General features: G+C 48.0%; 1 protein-coding gene across 1 annotated transcript in view; it reads right to left on the reverse strand.

The window, feature by feature from the left end:
- Positions 1 to 25,784, reverse strand: part of BLNK (B-cell linker) — a 97,742-nt gene that overhangs the window by 45,030 nt on the left and 26,928 nt on the right. Inside the window, exons 2-4 of the mRNA XM_021712914.1 lie at positions 21,842 to 21,907; positions 17,967 to 18,016; positions 2,791 to 2,831 (exon numbers count right to left, since the gene is read on the reverse strand). Of these exons, the coding sequence (XP_021568589.1) occupies positions 2,791 to 2,831; positions 17,967 to 18,016; positions 21,842 to 21,907 (157 nt within the window). The remainder of the gene's footprint in view (positions 1 to 2,790; positions 2,832 to 17,966; positions 18,017 to 21,841; positions 21,908 to 25,784) is intronic.

Raw genomic sequence — 25,784 nt, forward strand, 5'->3', positions numbered from 1 at the left:
CGTGCGCTATCACGCCTGGCTGATTTTATGATTTATTGTAGAGATGAGATCTCACCTGCCCAGGCGGGTCTCGAACCCGCGGGCTCAGGCAATCCACTCACCTCAGCCTCCCAAAGGCGCAGGATTACAGGCTGAGCCACCGAGCCCGGCTAAACCATATTTTTAAAAGATAAAGAAGGGACCCAATAAAATAGAATAGCTAGTTGGTTTCATTTATCATGAAGGCTGACAGCTGAGAAGGGAGCTTGCTACAAAGAGGGTGTGGTGACACACAGACATACCCAAATGCTTTTGAAAAGAGATTTTTTTTTTTTAAGGCGGAATTGGTGAACTGCAGGGTTCAGGCTTCAAAGGGATGTGGAGTCCATTTTCTTTCTTTACTTTAAAAAAATTTTTTTAATAGAAAGAGAGAGAGATGGGGCTCAGTTCCGTTGCCCAGGCTTGAATGAGCAGGTGCGATCATGGCTCACTGCAGCCTCCAACTCCTGGACTCAAGTGATCCTCCTGCCTCAGCCTCCCAAGTAGCCAGGGCCACAGGTACACATCACCACACTTGGCAAGTTTTTAACATATTTTAAATAGAGATCGGGTCTCGCCATGTTTTCTGGGTTGGTCTCAAACTCCTGGGCTCAAGCAATCTTCCTGCCTCGGCCTCCCAAAGTGCTGAGCTTACGGCCCCCTGGCCTATTTTTGGTTTTGTAAATAGACATTTTATTGACGTCCATATTGAAGATATCTTGCCATGGTCTAAAAATCCAAGCAGCTCAGAAGGATGCAAGGTGCAACGTCAGTCCCCGCGTCTCAGCTCCTCCGCCCGGAGGCGAACAGAGTTCCTAAGCTTCTTGGGCGTGTTTTCCAGAGATTGCCTACATATACACCATTTATACCGACATCAACATAGAAGAAATACCTGATTCGGGACATCAGAGGTCCCCTGGCCTCTGCGTCCTCTGCCCCCAATGACTGCCTGCCACGTTGCATGATCCACATGTGACTTTCCAGTGGATGGGGGAGGTACCGGCTTTTGGACCCGTCTCCTTTCCCGGGCAATTGTATAGCACGATTTTATCAGGCCTGGAGGCCTCAGTAACAAGTAACATGGATTTCATTCTAGGCGCAGAGGAGAACCTCTGCATTAAGGACAATCGTGAGTGTTTACTCAACCCTTACGGCAGCTGTCATCTTAATTTTAGCCTTTTGGCTCTGGGGCAAGCCAGTCCCTCCTCTTCAGGCTGATTTTATTTTATTTCTAAGTCCCTTCCGTGTGCTCGTTTCACCTAGCCAGGGAGCTTAATTTTCCACCATCTTTTCCAGCTGTGGACCACCCAGTTTCTTTCCCGTGTGCAGCCAGCAGAGGGCGCAGCTGCAGTGCTTCTGGGTGGGTCAGTGGCCGGCTGCTGGGTCCCAGGGGGATGTCCACGCCCAAGTGATGGGCAGAGAAGTCACCTGTTCCCCTAATTTTCCTCCTCTTTTCCTGCAGTTGAAGAAGGAGGAGCTCCTGTCTCCTAAGACTCTGTATATGGGCCAGGCTCAGTGGCTCAGACTGTCATCCCAGCACTTGGGGAGGCCAAGGCAAGTGGATGGCCTGAGCCCGCGGGTTCGAGACCAGCCCGGGCAACTTGGTGAGACTTTGTCTTGACAATGAATTTTTAAAAATTCGCCGGGCATGGTAGCCCACGCCTGTAGTTCCAGCTCCTTGGAAGACTGAGAGGCAGAAAGATCGCCGGAGCCCAGCCGGTTGACGCTGGGGTGGCTGTGAGTGAGCGTGCCACTGCGTTCCAGCCTGGGCGATGGAGTGAGACTCCGACTCAAAAAAAAAAAAGACTCTGTATATGTTCCAGGTAGCATATGGAACTGAGCTCAGTCTCCATTCTGGACACTGGCATGGAGGTCTGAGTCCTAGGTTCTCATTCTACAGGGCTACTGAGTGAGTGAGGGTGGGCCTCAGTTTCTCTACCTGTGAAATGGGTGTACAGGTGCGTGGAAGACTTCTTGGATCTGTTCCACTCATGGATGGGAGCAGGCTCACTTTCGGGATGAATTTGATGTAAGTGGGGAATAATTATTGTGAAGAAAAATGTTTAGGAGGTCTTGTTTCTATAAGACAGGGGTCTTGCAAAGAGCCACCGTGAGGAAGTTCATTCTGATACACCCCCCTCCCCCGTGTCACCATGGCCGGGTCCCTCTCTCACTCTGTGACCCCGGGGGCTATGCTAATGCCCTTTTGGTCACAGCAAGCACCTCTGTGGTGAAGAGCTTGATTCTGAGATCTGAGGATCTGCATTTGAATTTGGAATTGCAAGTTCCTGAAACTTCCCATGCCCTGGTCCTGGAGGGCCCCGGATGTGCCAAGTCTTGGCTCTATCTTTGTTGGTTTGTTTATATCTCCTGGGTAGGGGCCAGGTGGTGATAGAGGGTAGCGTGGGGCAGAGGCATTTGCCAACTAACATGGAAGTATGAAACACTGAACACCTGTTTTCGCTGTGCTGGTGAGTACCTTGAACGCCAGCACTGAAAATAGGGATAAGAATACCTCCCCCCACAGGACTGCGGCAAAGATTAAACAGGGCAATGCATGTCAAGCTCTTAGCCCGGCACGAAGTGAGTGCTGGTCAAGCCAGCCATGGCGAGGCTGTCACTGCCTTGTCTGTGGCTGACCTTCCTAGGCCCGCCCTTTCCTTCCCTCCTGCGATGTGCAGCTGACCACCGGTGTGTAATTCAGAAACGAGCCCTGAAAAAGGCCTCCCACGGCGCCCTGATCCCCTCCTGGTCCCAGGAGCAGATACTCACGAAGTCATCTGACCACTGTTCCTCTTCATCAGCAGGGCTCTCTGGGATGGCACGAGGGAGACAGAACACACGTATGAGTCACAGCCGACTGGCTCCAGCCCATCCCCCCCGCCCTCCCATCCTCTGGGTATGCCGGTGCCATTGGCTCAGCCTTGTCTGGTTACTACAGCTGTACGGTCGTTTACTTTTTAATTCTTTTTTTTTTTTTTTTTTTTTTTTTTTTTGAGTTGGAGTCTCACTCTGTCGCCCAGACTGGAGTGCAGTGGCCACTCCCGGCCACCGCAGCCTCGACCTGCCGGGCTCCGGCGATCCTTCCGCCTCAGCCTTCCCAGTAGCCGGAATTACAGGCGCGCGCTACCACGCCTGGCTGATTTTTTGATTTATTGTAAAAATGAAGTCTCGCTGCCCAGGCGGGTCTCGAACCCGCAGGCTCAGGCGATCCACTCACCTCAGCCTCCCAAAGCGCGGGATTACAGGCTAAGCCACCAAGCCTGGCTCCATGTCTGTCTTTAAGGGACATTTCTGGGTCTCCTGGTAGGAACCTACAATTCACCCTGTAAGGACTTCTTTGAACTAATATGTGGAAGATGCCATAGAAAGAGCACTGGCCAGGAAGTCAGGTAGATCGAAATTCTCATCCAGGCTCTGACCCTAATTAGTTGGAGGCTGTGGGCAAGACCCTTAACATCTCAGGCCTCAGTTTCCAGATCTATAAAATGAGGGCATAGCTTCTGTGATTCTTTCTAGCCCTACCTTTGACTTTTTTGTTTTGAAAAAACGTATCCAGTGCTTTACTATGTACCTGGCCATGTTATCAGAATTTTGCCCTCTTTCGTTCCTCTCAAAAGCCTTGTGAGTGCGTAGGCAACACCACGGTGTGATCTGGTCTACACACACACACACACACACACACACACACACAAATATATATACATATATATAAATAAGCCAGGTGTGGTGGCACACTCCTGTAGTCCCAGCAACTCAGGAGGCTGAGACAGAGCCCTGGAGGTTGAGGCTGCGGTGAGCCAAGATCATGTCACTGCACTCCAACCTGGGCAACACAGTGAGACCCCAACTCAAAAAAAAAAAAAGAACCTTGTGAGGAAACGGAGGCCTAGAGCCGAGAAGCCATGTGGCCAAGGTCAGAGAGTAAATGGCAGAGCCAGGAGTTGAGCCCTGCAGGTTAGTTTCCAAGCTCACGCTCCAAAACTCTGTCTTGCACTGCCTTTGAGCTTGGGGCAAAGGTGGGGCGGCCCAGGGATGGGGGAGTAGGGAGGACACGGGTGCTAGACTCCACAGAAGATACCCAAATGGATATGACAGGTTGAGGGCCTTAAGTTGCTTATGAGCTTGAAGAATAAAATAGGCCTGAATTATGAAAGCCAAGGAGACCATTTAACCCTTTTTTTCTCCAAAACACGTTTAGAGCAAATCCGAGAAACCTAACATCTGGCCCATGCCATGAGCAGGCCTTAAAGGTGAAGGGTTTCACTCTGCCATGTAGGAAATCAACCAGACACCGGCCTGTGTATCAGAGTGGCTCCAGCAACAACACCATAGAGGGTCCCAGTGCCCGCCCCCCACACAGCAGCTGCTGTACCAGAAGGTCCAATGGATGGTTCCTGAACTCCCCAGAACCTCAACAGAGCCTTTTTTTTTTTCCTTTTTTGAGTTGGAGTCTCACTCTTGTTGCCCAGGCTGGAGTGCAGCGGCATGCTCACAACCACCGCAACCTCGACCTACTGGGTTTAGGCAACCCTTCCACCACAGCCTTCCCGGTAGCTGGAACTACGAACACACGCCACCACACCTGGCTAGATTTTGTGATTTATTGTAGAGACGAGGTTCACCAAGTTGCCCAGGCTGGTCTCGAACCCCTGGGCTCAGGCAATCCTCTTGCCTCAGCCTCCCAAAGTGCTGGGATGACAGGCTGAGCAACTGAGTTCGGCCGAGCCTTTTTTTTTTTGGCGTCATCTCTGCCCCTTGCCATAGCAGACCACCGACTCCAAGGAGCCACACGGGTGGGATCCACAGAGGCCCCAGCAAAGCCACCAGGGAGATGAGATGGGTCACGAAGGAGGCCTTTGGATCAGAGGGAGTCACATGTTAAAGCAACAGTGGTGGCAGTGGCCTCTCTTGGGGACACACAAGAGGCCCTAGGGAGGAGTCACTCTGCAAAGCCAGACATGGCTCAGACCTTGGCATGGACAGAGAATAACTCCTCTCTTTGGAAACTACAAGTGGATCTCCTATTTGATCCAGCAATCCTGCTACTGGGTATCTACCTGAAGGAAGAGAGGGCATGACACAAAAGAGGACACCTGTACCCACATGGTCATTGCAGCACAATTCACAATCACAAAGCTATGGAGTCATCATAAGTGAATAATGAAAATGCGGTCTATTTAGCCAGGTGTGATAGCGCGTGCCTGTAGTTCTGGCTACTTGGAAGGTTGAGGCAGGAGGATCGCTGGAGCCCAGCGGGTCGACGCTGGGGTGGCCGTGAGTGTGCCACTGCACTCCAGCCTGGGTGACGGGGTGAGACTTCGAGTCAAATAATAATGATAAATAATAAAATAAAATATTTAAATCGAGACCGGGTGCGGTGGCTCAACCTGTCATCCCAGCACTTTGGGAGACCGAGGCGAGTGGATCGCCTGAGCATGAGGGTTCGAGACCCACCTGGGCAACTCGTCTCTACAATAAATCAAAAGTTAGCCAGGCATGGTAGCGCACACCTGTGGTTCCAGCTACTTGGAAGGCTGAGGCAGGAGGATCGCTGGAGCCCAGCAGGTCAAGGCTGGGGTGGCCGTGAGTATGCCACTGCACTCCAGCCTGGGTGACAGAGTGAGACTCCAACTCAAAAACAAGAACAAAAAAGACAATGCAGTCTATATATACACCAAGGAATACTATTCACAAGGAAGAACAAAATAATGTCTTTTGCAGTAACTTGAATGGAACTGGAGAGCATTTTCCTAGATACAGTAACACAGGAACAGAATACCAAACTCAGCACGCTCTCACTTACAAGTGGGAGCTAAACTACTGAGCTGCAGAGACATAGAGAATGACATAATGGACATTGGAGACTCAGAAAGTGGGGGTGGGAAGGGTGGAGGAATGAAAAATCACCTATTAGATACAATGTGCTCTGGTGGGGGTGATGGATACACGTAAAGACCAGACCTCTTGACTTCTCTACAAAGCAGCCAAGTAACCCAAAACCCTTTGGACCCCTAAATCTATTGAAACACAAAATTTCAAAAATTATTCTTTGGGCCAGATTCGGTAGCTCAGCCTGTCATCCCAGCACTTCGGGAGGCCAAGGCAAGCGAATTGCGTGAGTCCGTGGGTTCGAGACCAACACGGGCAACTTGGTGAGACCTCATCTCTACAATAAATAAAAAAAAATTAGCCGGGCGTGGTAGCACGCACCTGTAGTTCTGGCTACTTGAAAGGCTGAGGCAGAAGGATTGCTGGAGCCCAGCAAGTTGACACTAGGGTGGCCATGAACGTGCCACTGCACTCCAGCCTGGCAGAGTGAGACTCCAATGCAAAGAAAAAAAAGTTATTCTTTGGGTTGACTGAGGCTAAAATAGGGCATACTGCAATCACTGGGGTTTGCTAAGAAACTCTGGAAGTATGGGTGAGTAAGTCCTCTTCCCATTATGGTTTACCTGGCACCGTAGGGGAAAGAATTTAGAATACCTTAAGTCTGGGGATAACTGACGCTCGTAAGATGGCAAGATGTTTTTGATTCAGCCATTTAAATGGAAACCTTTGTAAAAAGACCTTCATGAAAGCCATGTCCCAGCCAGAGTGAACTGCATTTCCTGAACTGTTTCTCAGCGTCAGGCCCTACTTTATAATCAGCACATGGTAAAAGTAATTGCCACAGTCAACGAATTAGTCTCTAACTAAATAGTTTCCCCGTGTCCATTACCTTTCTTCTCCAACCCGTTCATCCTATTTCCAGTTTTTTTTTTAATCTATTTATTTTTGAGTCGGAGTCCCGCTCTGTCACCCTGACTGGCATGCAGTGGCATGATCACGGTTCTTTGCAGCCTTGACCTCTTAGGCTCAGGCGATCTTTCTGCCTCAGCCTCCTGAGTAGCTGGTACTATAGGCATGCGCTACCACGCCCAGCTAATTGTTTTTAATTTTTTGGTAGAGACGAGGTCTCACTGTGTTGTCCAGGTTGGTCTCGAACTCCTGGGCTCAAGTGATCCTCCCACCTTGGCCTCTCAGAGTGCTGGGATTCCAGGTGTGAGCCAGCACACCCAGCTGTTTCCAGGCATTTTATTACAATAAAGGTTGGGTTATGCTGTTCTTTTCCTCAAGAATCATCAGTGACTCGCTATGGAATAAAGCCAATGTTCTATGTCAACACATTCCAGCACTGCAGATCTCTGTGCTCCCACCGACTTCTCCCACGCTCACTGACAGTAACACTGGAGAGCTTGTGTCTCCCACCATGCACTTTGGTGACTCTGCTGGTGGCCATCCCCCTGCTTCCATGGAAACCCCTAAGACTCCTCCTCCTTAAAGTCTGCCCTAGTCCCTCTTGTCATATCAATCCCTTCTTCCTCTGGGCCCTCTTAGTTGTCGGTGGCACCGTGATATCATCTGCATTTCATTGTGTCCTGTGCTGTGATTAAGTTGTCCATGTCTCCCTGTCCTGAAAAACAAGGCCTATGTCATTTATCTTTGTAGCTGGACGGCATTTTGCATCTGTCATCCGTATGCAGGACTACAAGTGTGCACTCATAAGTGAGTGGAATGAATGAACATTAGGATAATAACAACAGATTCTATTGATTGAACACTTCTCATGTGCTGGGTATTAGGCTAAGTGTCATAAAAATATATCCTTACAGCAGCACTAGGTGGTAGGTGCTGTTATCTCTATTTTATAGTTGGGAAAACTGGTCTTATGTTTTGGGTTTTTTTTAGTAGGAGTCTTATTCTGTCGCCAAGGCTGGAGTGCAGTGGCACACTCACAGCCACCGAAGCCTCAACCTGCCGGGCTCAGGCGATCCTTCTACCTCAGCCTTCCAAGTACCTGGAACTACAAACGCACACCACCATGTCTGGCTTGTTTTTGCGATTTATTGTAGAGACGAGGTCTCACCAAGTTTGCCCAGGCTGGTCTCGAGCCCCCGGGCTCAGGCAATCCTTTTGCTTCGGCCTCCCAAAGTGCTGGGATTACAGGCTGAGCTACCACACCTGGCGGGGAAAACTGGTTTTAAACGAGGCTGCAAAACCTGCATGAGGTCACTTGGCTTGTGAGTCTGGAGGCTGGATGGGAGGCCGCGCTGTCTGTGTTGGCTCCTACAACTAAAATCTCAAGTGGACTCCTGCTCTTCTGCTGAGCATTCAGGTAAAACCTGAGTGCTGGACACGATGGCTCACACCTCTAATCCTAGCACTTTAGGGTAATGAGGTGGGAGGATCGCTTGAGCCCAGGAGTTCAAGACCAGCCTGAGCAACAGAATGAGACCCTGTCTCTACAAAAAAATAAAAAATTTAGCCAGATGTGATGGCAGATACCTGTCATCCCAGCTACAAGGGAGGCTGAGACAGGAGGATCGCTTGAGCCCAGGAGGCCTAGGCTGCAGTGAGGTATGATCGCATCACTATACTCCAGCCTGGGTGACAAAGCACGACTTTGTGTCTTTAAAAAAAAACGAGAAGAAGGGAGAACGACCCAATCTAGGCGTCTTGGCACATGGAGGCAGAAAAGAGAGGACACTAGCATGTGACGGACACGGTTTGATGGTACCCCCACCCACCCCGGCTACACTCATCTTCTGGTCCCAAGGGCACCTCACAGCATCGCGCTCATACAGTCACAACCTTGCAGGCAATTGCCCAGCCTGGAAAGCATGACCGTCCCATGACAGTCCAAAGTACTAGGCCGTAAAGAGCCTCCGGTGTCCCCTATCTCAGGCAGCCTCCCAACGTGTGCAGGTAGTGGTTTGAGAACCAGGCTCTTTGGATTCAAATCTTGGTTCTGTTCTTGACCAGCTCCTTGGTCTTGGGCCGATGACTTAATATGGTTTAAAGCTTAATTTCCTCACCTGTAAAGGAAGGATAAGAATAGTGCCTCCCTCGTGTTTTGTGAGGCTCAAATAACAATGTGAGGCACTTAGCAAAGCCTTGCACCGAGTAATGCCGGATTATTGCTGTCATATCATTTGGACATTGCTGATGTCTAGAGAAGCCCTCAAAACACCACTGACTCTAGTTCACCCCCATGGCAATCACACCGTCTCGTCACCACAAAGACAAGATCCAGGAACACCTGTATTGCAGTGGGTATCATTTTGGGGAGGGGAAGTCCAAGTTTCACGTGGGCCAGGTGGTTTGATTCCCTGCAGGGAAGGTGAGATCCCGGCCGGGCCTTCTTGTCAGGTAGAGCCTCTCCTATGGTGGCCCTCACCGGGAGTTTTGCTCCACCGACTGTGTCATAATCCCATGCCACATAATGGAGAGACTCCTCCCTTTGTCTGGCCCAAGCTTCCAACTTCACACAGCCCTCCTCAGGCATGGATGGACACAGCACCAGGCACTGGGAGACAGAGAACGGTCACCATCTTAGTGTCAGACACAAGCCAAGACATGCAGGGGTTTGAGCTTGTACTCTGTAAACAGACTGCCTAACTCAGACTCCTGATTCTGCCATTTGTTAACAGTGTGATCTTAGCCAAATTGCTTCACCTGCAGGTTTCAGTTTTCTCATCACTAAAATGGACATTATAATGGTTATTATTATTTTGAGTCCAAGTCTTACTCTGTCACCCAGGCTGGAGTGCAGTGGTGCAGTGGCACAATCACAGCTCTCTGCAGCCTTGACCTCCTGGGCTCAGGTGAGCCTCTTGCCTCAGCCTCCTGAGTAGCTGGAACCATAGGTGTACACCACCACATTTGGCTAATTTTTTTTTTTCTGGTAGAGACAAGGTCTCGCTATGTTGCCCAACTGGTCTTGAACTTCTAGGCTCAAGCAATCCTCCTGCTTTAGCCTCCCGAAATGCTGGGGTTACAGGCATGAGCCACTGTACCCAACCGAAAATGGACATTATTAATACTGCTTAGAAAAGAATCTGGGGCAACCCCCTTGGGTAGCCTCCCGCTCTGGGAGCTTTTCTGTCCTCTCAATAAATCCTTTTTTCTCACCTAACAAAAAAAAAATAGTCTCCACAATTCTCAGAACAACCTAAAAGATGGATATGCTTTTTCTTTCTTTTTTTTTTTTTTTGAGTAGGAGTCTCACTCTGTTGCCCAGGCTGGAGGGCAGTGGCATGCTCACGGTCACTGTAACCTCGACCTGCTGGGCTCAGGTGATCCTTCCACCTCAGCCTTCCAAGTAGCTGGAACCACAGGCACGCGCCACCATGCCCAGATAATTTTTTGATTTATTGTAGAGATAAGGTCTCCCCAAGTTGCCCGGGCTGGTCTCAAACCCCTGGACTCAGACAATCCTTTCACCTCCACATCCCAAAATATTGAGATGACAGGCATGAGCTACCACGGCCGGCTAAGGATGAGCATTCTTATTTCTAGGTCAGGAATCATTGGCTCTGCAAAGTTACCGAACTGTTCAAAGTCCCATGGTGCTTAGCGGGGAGGACCAAAAATCCAACCAGGCCTAAAGAATCCCAGAGTCCAAGGTCTTCTCCCCAAGCCACACTGTGCAGTGGACATGAAGAACTAAGACCAGAAGAACGACCGTGTGTGAGACCAGGGACGATCCAGGGTGGTGTGAAATTTCTTGAGAAGTGTCCCCGCAGCCGGGGTCATTCCCAGGTGCTGGGGAGTTCAGGAAAGGGTGTGCTTAGCCTGAGCTGAGAAGGGCAGAAAGCTGCATGCTGGACGTGGGACTGAATGGGACCTTGAAGAACGAGCGAATCTGGCGAGAGAATGAAGATGAAGAAGGGGTGTTCTTCCATCAGCAGAGTCGGGTACACGTGGCAGCCCCAGAGGTAGAGATGCGCAGAATGAACACCCTGCACGCAGAGGGACAGGAGACTGTGCCAGGCGGTCACACGAAGCCTGTGGACACTGCAGGCTCCAGTGACAAGCTGAGAAGAGAGCTGGCGAAGATGGAGTCTAGGAACTCGGGTGCGGAGGAAGGAAGTCCCATCCACACTGAGGGTCTTCCGAATAGGAAGGGATGGCTGGAAGGACAGCATGAGGCTCTGGGGTGGCTGGTCAGGCAGAGCGGTGACGTCGCGCGTGTGAATCCAGCCTCCCGGTTCTGAGTTGACAGGAGCACCAGGGACCGTGGGCCAGAGGCTAGACTGACACACGTCTCAGTGGTGGCCTCCGTCCTGCCCCGGAGGCTGCGCTCTGGGCCACAGGGTGTCTCTACCCAGCAGGTGATGGCACGTGGTCACCAGTGGGAAGACCGCAGTGGGACATAGAAGGAAGGAAAGAAAGAAGGCGGGCCGCCTGCGGTGCTGGGGACAGACACAGGACAGGAACAGAAAGCAGAACTGCAGAGGCTGTGGGGGAGGCAGTGGGTGGCGGGTCCCGCCATGCAGCCCTGAGATGACAAAGGGGCACCACCCAGGGCGGGGAGCTAAGGACAAGACCCGGGCCCAGGCTGGCTGGGAGAAGGGTCTGGCGTCTAGATATTTAACGTCTTAGAAACTCCCTTCGCCTGCTTGTTTTTTCACCCTCTGGCAGGACTATTGACAGTGGGATGGTTGTACAGCAATGGGAAACAGAGCCCAGCACAGTCATCACCTTGCTGTGTGACCTTGAGCTGTCACTTTGCCTCTCTGGTCTCTAAGTTGTCCCTTAAATGAGAAGCTTGGCTTGGACAATCTCTTAGAACTTCCCAAGTTTTAAAATACCTTCTAGTCAGCCAGGCTCAGTGGCTCAGCCTGTCATCCCAGCACTTTGGGAGGCTGAGGCGAGTGGATTGCCTAACCCGCAGGTTTGAGACCAGCCTGGGCAACATAGTGAGATATCATCTAGACAATAAATCAAAAAAATGAGTCGAGCATGGTCACGCGTGCCTGTGGGTCCAGCTACTTGGAAGACTGAGGCAGAAGGATTGCTGGAGCCCAGCAGGTCAACGCTGGGGTGGCCGTGAGCATGCTCTAGGTGATGGGGTGGCTCTAGGTGATGGAGTGAGACTCCCACTCAAAAAGCAAAAAACCCTAGTGGACCAAGGGCCGTCATGTGTACCCTGTGATGGGCATTTCCCAAGATTCCCAGTCAAGGGTCATCCTGGCCTTGGAATCTTCTTCGTGTGAGTGAATTTGTCCCACCCCCTCGCCCTGATCCTTCTGACCTTCTCCCTGCATGACAGCAGAGGCCAGCGGAAGAGTCAGTGGTGGACCTCTCAGGGATGCCTCGACAGCCCTGGACGCCGGGGCCCGAGCGTACAAGGAAAGAGGCCTTATCCAGCTCTGACTACTCAGGGCTCTGGGGGGCGACCACTGGGGCATCTGCAGTCATGCCCACGGTCTCCGGGGGCATCACGACTGGTCTCTCCCTGCTCCCATCCCAAGCCAGACTTCAGGCTTCGAAGCTCCAGGAAGCTGTTCCATGGTGAAAGCTCAGGAACTGGGAAGGAGGTTTTGGCATCGATGCCAGGGGTGCTGGTGACTTCAGAGGAATAAGAAACATCCCAGAAGAGTGTAAACATCTCAGCTCGGGTCAAGGGCAGGCTGGTGGGAGGGGAGCCTGGGATAGGGGCTTCCTTCTTAGAGGAAGGAAGCAGTCTTCCTCTAAGGAGGAAGCAGTCACCTTGGACAGGTTCCTTCATGTTCCCGAGACGCATTTTCCTCATTGGCAGAACTGAGATAGTAGCTTCTGTATAATGGAGCTAGGGGAAGATTAAATGAGATATGTCTGTAAAGAGCTTAGCATAGTGCTCAGAACGAAGTAAATACCCAGCAGGTTTTGGACATCGTCCTTTCCAGCAGCAGTGCCTGGGGTGATACATTCACTCTGCAGTGGGCCGTGAGGTCCCCGCGGACAATACTCCCTCCTCGGGGGCAAAGGCAGGGTTGCTGGGTCTCAGCTGAAGGCAGGTCTCTGCCCCGGCCTGATCTGCATCCCTGGGGGTCGTCGGGGCCCCATTCTTTGTGTGGTCCAAGCTTCCTGCCTCTGCTTTCCCACCAGGGGAGAGACTCTGGTGACTCCTCTCCCACCCTCTGCAGGGGGCACTGGCCCTCTCCATCCTTTGCTCTCTGAAGGTCACCAACCCTGAGGTCAACACACTCTTGGCTTAGAGGATTTGGGGGAACTATTTGCCCCTGGGACTGGAAAAAGGATATAAATCCAGCATCTGGGGGAAACAAGTGGGGTTATTTCAGAGGCCTTGGGTGGACTAAGACTCAACAGTCTTCCAGAGAGCATCTGACTGGTCTCCTGGGCTCAGGAGGTCTGATGGGCTCAGGTCTCCACACACTGGGGTCTCCATGGTCCTCGGAGACTCCTCGGGTTCAGGAGTAGCTCTCAGGGCTGGTTGCTGAGGTCCTGGGCATGCAACTGCATGGGGACACCTCTCCCCCTCCCCCCAGCTCAGGGGAAGCAGCTGGAAATGCTTCCTGGACAGGAACTGGGGAAGGAAACATCAGGGGAGGGCATTCACTGCAGGTGGTGATGGCGGTTTGGGTTGTTTCCAAGGGCTGAGTCTGTAAGCAGGGGGACCGGGCAAGGTCCCACTGGTCAGGCAAAGCAACAGGGTACATATCTGAGATCTGGAACGTCAGTGGATCCTGGGGGGTGAGGGGTGGGCATCTGCTTCCAATAAGGACGGAGATGGCGGTTTATGGCAGGATTTCTCAAATTCATTACATGTCTCTATCCCTCGGAGATCTTGCTAAATGCAAATTCTGATCCAGGAGTTCTAGGGCGAGGTCAAGATTCTGCATTTCTTTTTTAAAATTTTTTATTTTTTGAGTCAGACTCTCACTCTGTGGCCCATGCTGGAATGAAGGGGCATCATCACGGTTTATTGCAGCCTTGACCTCCTGGGCTCAGGCGATCCTCCTGCCTCAGCCTCCTGAGTAGCTGAAATTACAGGTGTCCACCACCATACTTGGCTAATTTTTTAAGTTGTTGGTAGAAAGGAGGTCTTGCTATGTTGCACGGGTTGGTCTCGAACTTCTGGGTTCAAGCAATCCTCCTACTTCGGCCTCCCAAAGTGCTGGGATTACATGTGTGAGCCACCGTACCTGGCTTAAGATTCTTCTTTTTTTTTTTTTTTGAGTTGGAGTCTCACTCTGTCACCCAGAATGGAGTGCAGTGGCCGTTCCTGGTCACCACAGCCTCGACCTGCTGGGCTCCGGCGATCCTTCCAAGTAGCTGGAACTACAGGCGCAGGCTACCACACCCGGCTAATTTTTGATTTATTGTAGAGACGAGGTCTCGCCAAGTTGCCCGGGTGGGTCTCGAACCCGCGGGCTCAGGCAATCCACTCACCTCAGCCTCCCAAAGCGCAGGATTACAGGCTGAACCACCAAGCCCGGCCTTTTTATTTTGCATTTTAAAGATGTGCACTCAGGCTAGAGTGCAGTGGCATGCTCACGGCCACCACAGCCTCGACCTGCTGGGCTCAGGTGATCCTTCAGCCTCAGCTTTTCAGGTAGCTGGGACTACAAGATTGTTTTAAAATGTTTATTTTTTTAAAAACTTTTTTTGTTGAGACAGGGTCTCACTATGTTGCCCAGGCTGGAGTGCGGGGATGCAATCATAGCTCACTATAGCCTCACTCCCCAAGGCTCAAGTGATCCTCTCACCTCAGCCTCCCAAAGTGGTTGGAATTATAGACATGAGCCACTATGCCAGACCCATGGAAAGATATTTTTTTGTTTTTGAGTTGGAGTCTCACTCTGTAGCCCAGGGGGCAGTGGCATGCTCACGGCCACCCTAGTGTTGACCTGCTGGGCTTCGAAGATCATTCTGCCTCAGCTTTCCAAGTAGCTGAAACCACAGATGCACGCTACCACGACTGGCTAATTTTTTTGATTTATTGTAGAGGTGAGGTCTCGCCAAGTTTCCCAGACTGTTCCCAAACCCATGGGCTCAGGCCATCCCCTCACTTTGGCCTCCCAAAGTGCTGGGATTACAGGGTTGAGCCACCACGTCCGGCCTCATGGAAAGATTTAAAGAGAATTTTGATTCAGAACAGTTCTCTGCTGGAGGTTGACAGGACCACATGCAATCAGCAACTAATGAGACTACTTAGAAGCGTCTGTGCTGGGACCCACAAGAGATGACGAGGGCATGAGCTGTAGCAATGGGAACAGAGGCGGGACAAAGATCTGAGAGACACTTGACGGACAGAATCAGTAGGACCCGGAGATTATTTTTTCCTAGAGGCTGAGGGAAAAGGAGGAATCAAGGATGATCTCCAAGCCATGTGGGCCAGGCAAGGAGATGACTTACGAATGACACGACCTGCCTTGGCCCAAGCGGAAAACTGAGGAAAAGAAAGGGCCCTGGGTGAGCAACAAGGGAACAGATGGCTGCATTTGAGGACCCTAGAGGAGAGATGTCCACCCTGACATCAGCTTTGTTGATCCACTCGGGTTTCCAAAAATGGGCTCTGAGCTTCTAGCATTTGTCTCCAGCATCTCTGATGCTGCTGGTTCATCTCCAAAGTGGCAAATATTTCTGCACATCTGTCCCTGTGCACTCAGATGAAATGCCATCTCCTCGGAGGGACATTCCCTAATCCCCCAAGCCATTCTCCTACCCCACAGCAAGTCACAATCACTGTGCCCCGCCCTGTGCCTCCAAAGCAGTCCCATGTTTGGTGATTTCTATTTACCTGCATGCTTTCTTGCCTACTGTCTGATTTCCACTAGTCAGTAGCTCCTTAGGGTCAGGCACTATATTTTGTTCCCCACTTCAGATCTCGCACAGTGGGAATCATACAAGACACTTGTGAAATATTTGTTGAATGAATCAGAGTGCGTAGAACAACCAAAGTACCTGGAGATATTTATCCCAGAGTAGAAACTGCTCAAATGACCTCACTTCTTTCCTTCCTTCTTTTTTTTTTTTTTTTTAATGTTTGTCGGGGTCTCACTCTGTCACCCAGACTGGAGTACAGGCATGATCACGGCTACCACAGCCTCGATCTCCTGGGTTCAAGGGATCCTTCCATCTCAGCCTTCCAAGTAGCTGGGACTACATGCATGCGCCACCGCGCCCAGCTAATTTTTTGACTTTTTGTAGAGACAAAGTCTCGCTATGTTGCCCAGGCTGGTTTCGAACTCCTGGGCTCAAGCAATCCTCCTGCCTCAGGCTCCCAACGTGCTGGGATTATAGGCATGAGCCACTGCACCCAGTAAAATAACGTAATTTCTTAATTGAAGTTGCACAGAGCAATTCAATTTCTGTTTTTCTTAATATTTAAAGACTTGTACTGTGTGTGGCCATCAGGATAGATGTGGGAAGACATGAGGAAATGGAGGGTATCTATATTTAGCCGGAGCTGTCTATCCCTTGCTCACCAAGCAGGTTTGGGAAACAGTCACAGAGGTGTCCAAGTAGAAGCTGGGCCTCATTTGTGGGGTGCATGTGGTGAGGTAGGGCTCAAGCCTCGGATTGGATATTGGACTACATGACCTCTGGGGTTCCTTTTAAACTCAAGCTCCATGATTCCATAATTTCCCATCAAATCTACGTAGCTACTTTAGAGGTTTGGTCTGTTGGCTTCTTTTCTGTTATAGAACTTAGAGAGTGAGTTGAAAATCCAGGAAAGTGTTCCTCTTTTTGGTTTTGGGAGGGTGTTTGTCTTTGTTTTTTGAGTTGGAATCTCACTCCGTTGCCCAGGCTGGAGTGCAGTGGCACACTCACGGCCACCCTAGTGTCGACCTGCTGGGCTCTGGCATTCCTTCCACCTCAACCTTCCAAGTAGCCGGAACTAGAGGCACGCACTACCATGCCCTGCTAATTTTTTATTTATTGTAGAGATGAGGTCTTGCCAAGTTGCCCGGGCTGATCTCGAACCCACGGGCTCCGGCAGTCCACTCACCCCAGCTTCCCAAAGTGCTGGGATGACAGGCTGAGCCACTGAGCCGGGCCAGGCTCCTCTTTTTTTAAGTTCCAAACTGCACAGGAGTCCTCTGAGCAGCTGTGAAGTCTTGCCGACCGACTGTCAGGTCAAAGTGACTAAATGCTCTGGAACTTGGTGAGTGGTCCAGCGGGTCAGTAACCAGAGTTGGTCATGTTGGTCAGCATTTTTCAGCTGACAGGATTCCCTCAGTGCCTAAGAGGAACTCAACTGTTTGATCTATTGCTATCGTGATTAGTGGCAGAAAAAATAAAATAGTAATCATCATTTAAGGTTATAGTTTGATGTTGACTTGTTGAGGAAGAACCCCCAAGGATATCTGTAGCCCTGTGGTTTTCACCAAGGGCTCTTCAGGAAGTCTTTATCTTACTGCTGTAGAAAGAGATTTTAGATCTGTCCTCCCAAGGTGTCTGTTCTAGAAAAGGAAAGTGTGTTGAATATTTGACTTGGCTCACCACTGCCATAAACACTGCCAGTTTCAAGACCAGCCTCCCACCTCTGTCAAAGTTGATCCTAGTTGGATTTGGGTGACAGGCTAAACTCCAAGAGGATTGAGTAATCATGTGCCAGCAATAATATATTCTCCCCATTCCTTCAACAGTTCTCAAGGATCCATTTCAACAGCTTTTTTTTTTTTTTCAAGGAAGTCTTTTTTCTCTTCCCCCACACATCTCACGTTAGATTAGATTAGGTACTGCTGCTATGAACTTCCGTAGAATTTTGGACATCCTCACTGAGTCATAATTACTTTTAACACCATCTATTATCCCTTCTAGACTATACATTCTGTCAGTGAGGTGTGTATATCTAACTCGTTTAGCACTGTATTTGTGTCTAAGGCCTTTTGGGTGCCTGGTCCATGGAAGATGTTTCATAAATGTCTATTAAATAGATGAGTAAATGGATGGATGGATGGATGGCAGATGAATGAATGGATAGATGGACAGATAAAGTACTACATCTCTATTACAGTCAAATGCTTAGCAGATTTGGTCATTCTTGAAGTTAGGTTAGTCACCTTTTGTTTCCAAATGAGTAGAACATATTTCCCATTCTATAGACTTGAACACCAATGTAAATATAAACATTATAGTCAAGAGGTGGTTAAAGCATGAAATACTCTTACCTGAAGCGTAGTCCCTTCGAGGAACACTTGGAGGCGCTTTGACCTTTAGCCTGTAGGCAACAACCATAGACGAAAGGTCAGTGGGTGGGACAATTGCTCTCAAGGCCCATGGCATAAGCTGATACAGGGACAACAGAGAGACAACTAATAGAATAACGGCCTCGTTTGGACCCATCCATTGAAGGAGTCAATGTATTGTGATTGTAGTGAAGCCGTTAGCCAGAGGTTCCCTGCCTCTCTTCATCTCCCCAGTGCAGGATGTGGCTATGACTTGGCCAAGGTGGAGTTGGGTGGTAAAGAGTTCAGAGAGGGCAGAATATTAGTAAGCACTGAATTCAGAGGTTCAAGGAAGATAAGAGTAGGTGAACTGTTAGGAAGATAAGAGAGGTGAACTATATTTTAATGGCTTTCAGATGTTTTAAATAGCAGAACACAAATGAGTGATTATAACCATTTTAGTTGTAGGTTGGGCTGAAATTATTTTTGCACCACTTTAAAATATGCCAAATAAGTGAACAGTGAGCGGTCAAGGTTGCGATATTTAGCTTATTTAGTATACAAATTGTTTCAAGCACCCTCAAAATTACTTTAATATCTTCATGCACATATAAAATATGCTGACTATCACAATCATTTTCCATTCATTAAAAGAAGATTACAATTACATGTTTAAAAAACATCTCAAGTTTTAGGTGTTTTATAAGTTCTGACAAGACCTCCCTTTCCATTATTTGAAATGAATACTGTTTATAGTGAATTATTATTTTTAATAATATTCACCCAATTTAATTAAGAATTATTTGTTTAGTAAATTTTAAATATACAATAAATAAAACATATCTGTTAGCCCTTACTTACTAAAATATTGTACTTTTTTTAAAGGATAGGTCAACCATTATATACAAAACATTTCATTTCTTGAAAAAAAAGCAGCACAGAAATTCATGTGTGACTTAAAAAAACATTTACGAAAGATCTTAGAAACCAAAATTGTAATTTTGCAACAATAACAATACATATATTTGTGTAGAAAGTCTGTTATTCTCCCCATAGACTCTCAATATCTATTATCTCATTCAGTTCTCCTCACAAGCCTGCAGGGTGTGCTGGGAAGATATCACTAGACCCACAATAAGGCACAGAAACAAAGAGTGTCCAAAGTATTATAGGGAAGAAAAAAACAAACTGGGTCTGAAGCACAGGTTTGTTCATGGAACAGTAAAATTTCAAAAAATACAAGCCATCTATTATCTGCTATTATCATCATTTAGGAAAAGAAAAGAAAGGGTGTTTTAAAGTCCCAAATCATCTCAGAATACAAGACAAACTCATGAAAGAACTGAACACAGGCCAGGAATAAAAGGTGTGGCTTGAACTGGCAGCTGTACCCCAACCCCCACTTCAAGGTCCTTATTCTCTCACACGGCCATAAACTCTGTCACGGTTTTGCATTAGGGAACCAGTGTGTTGGACTGTACTTCCTTCTTTCAAGGTAGCACCTGTTGCCTGGCTTTGAGTGAGAGCATAACTGTGAGTCACTTTGCACCAAAGGGCCCTTGACGTCACGCAGGGCTATGACTGCGGTGGCCATAATTTCCAGGCTAAGAAGAAACAGGTTGGTCCCCCCGTGGGCAGAACATTTGAAATAGAAACTGTTGGAAAAAAACTTGAGCTCCGTGGCTGCCGTAAGTATGCCTGGCCATGGAACAGAGAGACATTTTATGTAGGAGCTTCATGGTGTTGAAAGTTGGTGTGTTGTAAAACTGGCCATGGTGGGAGAATTCATCTAGCATTGTTCATCCTATAACTATGACGAGACGGACTCTCTCACAGAGAATGAGATCTACGTGTATCAGACATGAGAGGGGAAAGTAATCACACACCTCTCCAAGTCACAGGATAAAACATGAAGATAAGGGCCCCTCCTCTAGGAGATGACCACTGTCCTACAAGCAGAAGGCAAAATTAACTGTTTTATGATGATTCCTTATATACATTGAGACTCCTTTACATTCTATAGTGTAAAAACACCACCTAATGTAATTTTTTATTTGGTAAATATGAAAAAGAATATTTTCATATTTGGAAGGCATAGAGAAATGAGTTTTTATACACTATTTTCGGTACAAAATTTTGGGAGGCAAATTTGGTAATAGCAATCATTTTTTTGTTTTGTTTTGAACCCAGGCTGAAGTGCCGTGGCACACTCACGGCCACCCCAGCATCGACCTGCTGGGCTCCGGCTACCTTTCCACCCCAGCTTTCCAAGTAGCCACAACTACAGGTGTGCTCTACCATGTCCGGCTAACTTTTTTATTTATTGTAGAGATGAGGTCTCGCCAAGTTGCCTGGGCTGGTCTCGAACTCACAGACTCAGATAATCCACTTGCCTCAGCCTCCAAAGTGCTGGGATTACAGGCTGAGCAAACTCCTTCCATTCAGAAATTTCATTTCAGGAATTTAGTTAGTGGTATACTCAAGGGTCACCCAAAAATTATTTCAAAATAAAGTAATATTTGTGAGAGTTAAAGTGAAAGAAATGGCCAGAGAATTTTGACTGATATTGTCAAATTGCCCTTAAAAATGTTGTATCAGTTTACACTCTTAACACCCCTCTCTCCACTTAAAAAATGACCAATATAAACCTGGCTAACAGAATTGCAATACATTTATAATAGACTACTAATTAGCTGTTCAAAAAAGAAGACTGTCTATTTTTACATACTAACAAAGAAAGATGTCCATGACATAGCATTAAGTAAAACCAACAAAGCAAATTGGGAGAATGGTGTATGTAATATGACATCACTCATGATGAAAACGTCCATGTATAGAGCTAGCTACTATGTCCGTATATGCATGTGTGTATGTAAACATATATGTATAGATACACATGCTGAACTCATGACAATGTCCATTTTTTTTTCTTTTTTTTTTTTTTTTTGAGTCGGAGTCTCAGTCTGTCACCCAGACTGAAGTGTAGTGGCCGTTCCCGGCCACCGCAGCCTCAACCTGCTGGGCTCCGGCGATCCTTCCGCCTCAGCCTTCTGAGTAGCTGGAACTACAGGCACACGCTACCACGCCCAGATAATTTTTTGATTTATTGTAGAGATGAGGTCTCACCAAGTTGCCCGGGCGGGTCTTGAACCCGCAGGCTCAGGCAATCCACTCACGACAATGTCCATTTCTTGGGCAGTGGTTAAGGTGGGGATTTTGACTTAGTGCAATTCTGACTTCTTTGATTGTTTTTTCCCTGAGAAATGTTCATTATTTTCATTTAAAAACTTAAATACTTAGCAGAATGCCATTTTCCCTTTTCTCTTGACTTAGACTTTAAGTGGAAAATGAAGGTATGTACAATTTCAATTATCTTTTAAAAAAAAAAAAAGAGCTTAAAAGTTGTTGGTGTATAAAAAGTTTTGGTATTCCAACTTTCCCTCTCCAAGTGCAGATTGAAAATGCCATTTTAAGGCAATAATTGGAATAAAATATGGAAAACCCATATGGCATCCTAAAGAAACCTGTGCTGTGTTTTGTAACTTCCCATTCTGATTTCTTAAAGCGTGTCTCGGGTAGCTCTTTGCTAAATGGTTGATTTTCCTGCTTTGATGTTTGCTGGGCACCTTGAATGCTCATAGCTCACCTCTCCTGCAGTCAAAAGGAAAATTAAAGCTCCCCGAGTAGCACTGCACTTACTTGCCATGTTTCTAGAATGTGGACCTAGCCACCATGGATTCTAGCCAACAGGAAGAAAGCCTTACGTGCTAAAGAGGTTACAACTCCTCCCTTGGGTATCAAGAGAAATTTGTTTTCTTCCATGTAGCACAGACTGACTTACTTTATATACCTATGTATTTAAATAGAGTCTAACTTACTTTTTGATTTTGTTCATTATTCCACCTTCATTGTTTTTAATATCATGGACCATCTTTTGAAGCTGCCTGTAAGAAACAAAATTAAACATAAAATATTAATAACCAGGCTGATTTTTTAAAAAAATCTTTTACCCTTCTTGAATACAAAAAGAGACAGAGAAAAAAAAATCTATTACAAAATCCCCAAATAGCCTGAATGATGGTGTATTTAATTAAATTGACCATTGCTACTTTAGCAAAAGAGAAATGTGACCGATTTCTCTGAGGAATGTGGTCACCAGACTATGTCGTCATCCATTGGGATGTCTGGGCCAGTCTCGGGCTGTGAAAAAAGGAACTCTGATGGCTAGATCCATCTGTTCTGAGGAGACACATGAGACAAACGTCCTCTGATCCTATCACAAGTCTCACTGTCCATTGCTTATTGTCCTTAGAACAACCACAGTGCAAGGACAGTGCTAACCTGTGGACATGGCATAGGTTCCATCAGGTTCAAGAGGTTTTTTTTCACTTTACAAGGCAGAATCTGTAAAAACTGTCATTTAAAAGTTGCACTTATCCGGAAGCCATAAAGAAAATGATTATTGACTCTGACTGGATGGATATTTGAAACTTCTGTAGAATAAAGAGTAACATGTGCGAAATCGAAAGACAAATGACATGCTGGAAGACATATCTCTAACACAGAATAATAATTATAAGAACTACGCTATCGGCCCGGCTCAGTAGCTCAGTCTGTAATCCTAGTATTTTGGGAGGCCGAGGCGAATGGATTGCCTGAGCCTGTGGGTTCGAGAGCAGCCCCAGCAACTTGGCGAGACCTCATCTCTACAATAAATCAAAAATTAGCCGGGCCTGGTAGTGCGCGCCTGTAGTTCTGGCTACTTGGAAGACTGAGGCAGAAAGATCACCGGACCAGCAAGTCGACACTGGGGTGGCTGTGAGTGTGCCACTACACTCCAGCCTGAGTGATAGAGTGAGACTCCAATTCAAAAAAAAAAAAAAGAACTACATTATCTCAGTTAACAAAGTAATCTTACAACTCAATCGGAAAAAGAGGAACAATTCAATAGAAAGATATGAGCAAAAGATATGAACACACAGCTAACAGGATACAGACACAAGTGGCCATCAGACCAAAGAAAGGACATCACTTATAGCTAACATAACTTATATTTGAACAAATCTAAACCAAAACAACAGAGAGATGTCACATTCTGCCTATCAAACTGGCAAAACATAACAAGTATGATAATACCCATGTTAAGAAAGTAAATTGTTACAATCAGTATCTGTAAAAATTTAAAGGTCTATGACTTTTTTAACTTAAACATTTTTTTAAAATAGAGATGGGGCCAGCTCGGTGGCTCAGCCTGTAATCTCGCGCCTTTGGGAGGCTGAGGTGAGTGGATTGCCTGAGCCGGCGGGTTCGAGACCTGCCTGGGCAACTTGGCGAGACCTCATCTCTACAATAAATCAAAATGAGCCGGGCATGGTAGCACGCGCCTGTAGTTTCAGCTACTTGGAAGGCTGAGACGGAAGGATCGCCAGAGCCCAGCAGGTAAAGGCAGTGGTGGCCGGGAGCGGCCACTGCACTCCAGTCTGGGCGATGGAGTGAGACTCCAACTCAAAAAAACAAAAAAAAATAGAGATGGGATCTTGCTATGTTGCCCCTGCTGTCCTCAAATTCCTGGCCTCAAGAGATCCTCCCACCTCAGCCATCTAAAATGCTGGGATTACAAACATGAGACACCACACCTCACCATATATGACTTTGGGCCCAGAAATTCCACTGCTAGGAATTTGTCTTATGAACATGGTCACAAACCTATATGGCTATACAAACAGAGGCATGTTTTCTGCAACATTATGCATAAAAACAATAACCCTCCCTGCTTTCCCACCCTCCTAAAGCCCTGAAAACAACCTAAATGCCCATCAGTCATTAAAAGTGACCTAGTTAAATAATTTTCTTTTTTGAGTTGGAATCTCACTATGTCGCACAGACTGGAGTGCAGTGGCACACTCCCGGTCACCCCAGCGTCAACCTGCTGGGCTCCGGCGACGCTTCCGCCTCAGCCTTCCAAGCTTGTAGCTGGAACTACAAGCGCGTGCTACCACGCCCGGCTAATTTTTTATATATTGTAGAGACGAGGTCTTGCCAAGTTGCCTGGGTGGGTCTTGAACCCGCGGGCTCAGGCAATCCACTCATCTCGGCCTCCCAAAGTGCTGGGATGACAGGCTGAGCCACCGAGCCCGGCTGAGAAAACTACTTGATTGACCTTTTAATTGAAATTGAAGCTTATTCACAACCATTGTACTTGTAGGAAATTGTGATTTCTTCCTAAATCTGAATGTAGATTTCTCAGAGTCTGGGAGCTAGGCCTTCTGTTAGGTAATACGAATCGGGGAACAATTCAGCTTACAAAGGTCTATGAAACCCTTCTGGCAGGAGGATCTGGAAGAAATATGCCCCTGGCCCTGTGTAGATTTACAGCACCCATGCTGCGAAGCGTTGCTTTTGAGGCTTTAGGGGTGACAGTGGAACAGTTTAGAGGATGAGAAGACAGCTTGTCAGAATTCCACCTGGCCTGGCCTGTGGGTGCTAATCAAAGAGGCCGGGCCTGGTGGCTTACACCCATAAACCCAGCACTTTGGAAGACCGAAGGAGGAGGATTGCTTGAACCCAGGATTTTGAGACCAGCCTGGGCAACATAATGAGACTTCATCTCTACCAAAAAGAAAAAAGAAAAAATTAGTCGTGTGTGGTGGCACCTGCCTGTAGTCCCAGCTACCGAGGAGAGTGAGGAGGGATGATCACCTGACCCCAGGAGGCTGAGGCTGTGGGGAGCCATGATCGCGCCACCGCATTCAAGCCTGGACAACAGAGTGAGACCCCAATTCAAAAGGAAAAAAAAGGCTAAATAACTCAACTCTGCTGGTGTCCAGCCCTAGAGGGCGGAGTGAGGTATACAGGGTAAAACATCGGGGAAAGAGAGATTCTCAGACATGAAATGGGAACTTAGACTGGGGGACCTGGGGAACTCTTTCTCCTTCTAGACCTGATGGCTGCTAGGAGCTGAAGAGTGTAGATACACCCAAGGGATTGTCAGCGGCGGGGACTGGGGAGGTAGAGGGCTGGGGTGGTGGCCCCAAGCCTGAGGCTGGGTCTGGACCTCAGCTCGGAGAAGAGCCATACCCACAGCCATCGCTGGGTATTTTCAATGAGATCATTGTAAGGGAGCTACAACCCCACCCACCCCTCCCCACTCCTTCCCCGCCTGCTTAAGCGACATCTTGTTTTCGCTGCCAACACCTGCGTCCTCAAGGTTACATGACCACCAGCACCAGCCTGCTTCCTCAAGACCACGTCTTGGGGTTACATGACCACCAGCACCTGCTTCCTCAGGACTACGTGTGTTACGTGACCACCAGACCCCAGCTAGGGAGTCTAAAAGGAACCCACAAAAAAAAAAAAAAAACCCCAACAAAGGTGCTGGTACTTCTTAAGGGCCAGCCTTTCTTTCCTTTCTCTCTAATAAATTTTCTTTTCTAACCACTCGGCTCGTTCTCTTTTTCTCTGCACTCGTCTTACAATCATTCCTCTCCATTGTCCCTGAATCTTTGGTGATCTCTGGACAGTAGCTGCAGCCCGGCATCAGCTGGGATATGGGGAAGGGTATGTCCCACTGGCATGGAGAGGTGGAAGCAAAGGGAGAAACAGGCCGGAGAGTAGAGCAGAAAGATAAGAGAAACTCCTTGTAGAGCATCTTTCAGGCTGCACCACAGGAGAGTTTTCTACATAAGGTGTGGTCCTGCTGAGGGGCCCAAGTTCAAATGTGTGTGTGTGGGGTTTGATGCCAACTCATTGTAATTTGGGTAACAAAGGAAGTGGGACCGCATTGTACCCTCCCCAGTTGGAGAGGCTGAACAGACTGAGTGT

This window comes from Carlito syrichta, unplaced genomic scaffold, assembly GCF_000164805.1.
Source record: "Carlito syrichta isolate Samal-C Ts95f unplaced genomic scaffold, Tarsius_syrichta-2.0.1 Scaffold303721, whole genome shotgun sequence".
NCBI classification, from domain to species: Eukaryota; Metazoa; Chordata; class Mammalia; order Primates; family Tarsiidae; genus Carlito; species Carlito syrichta.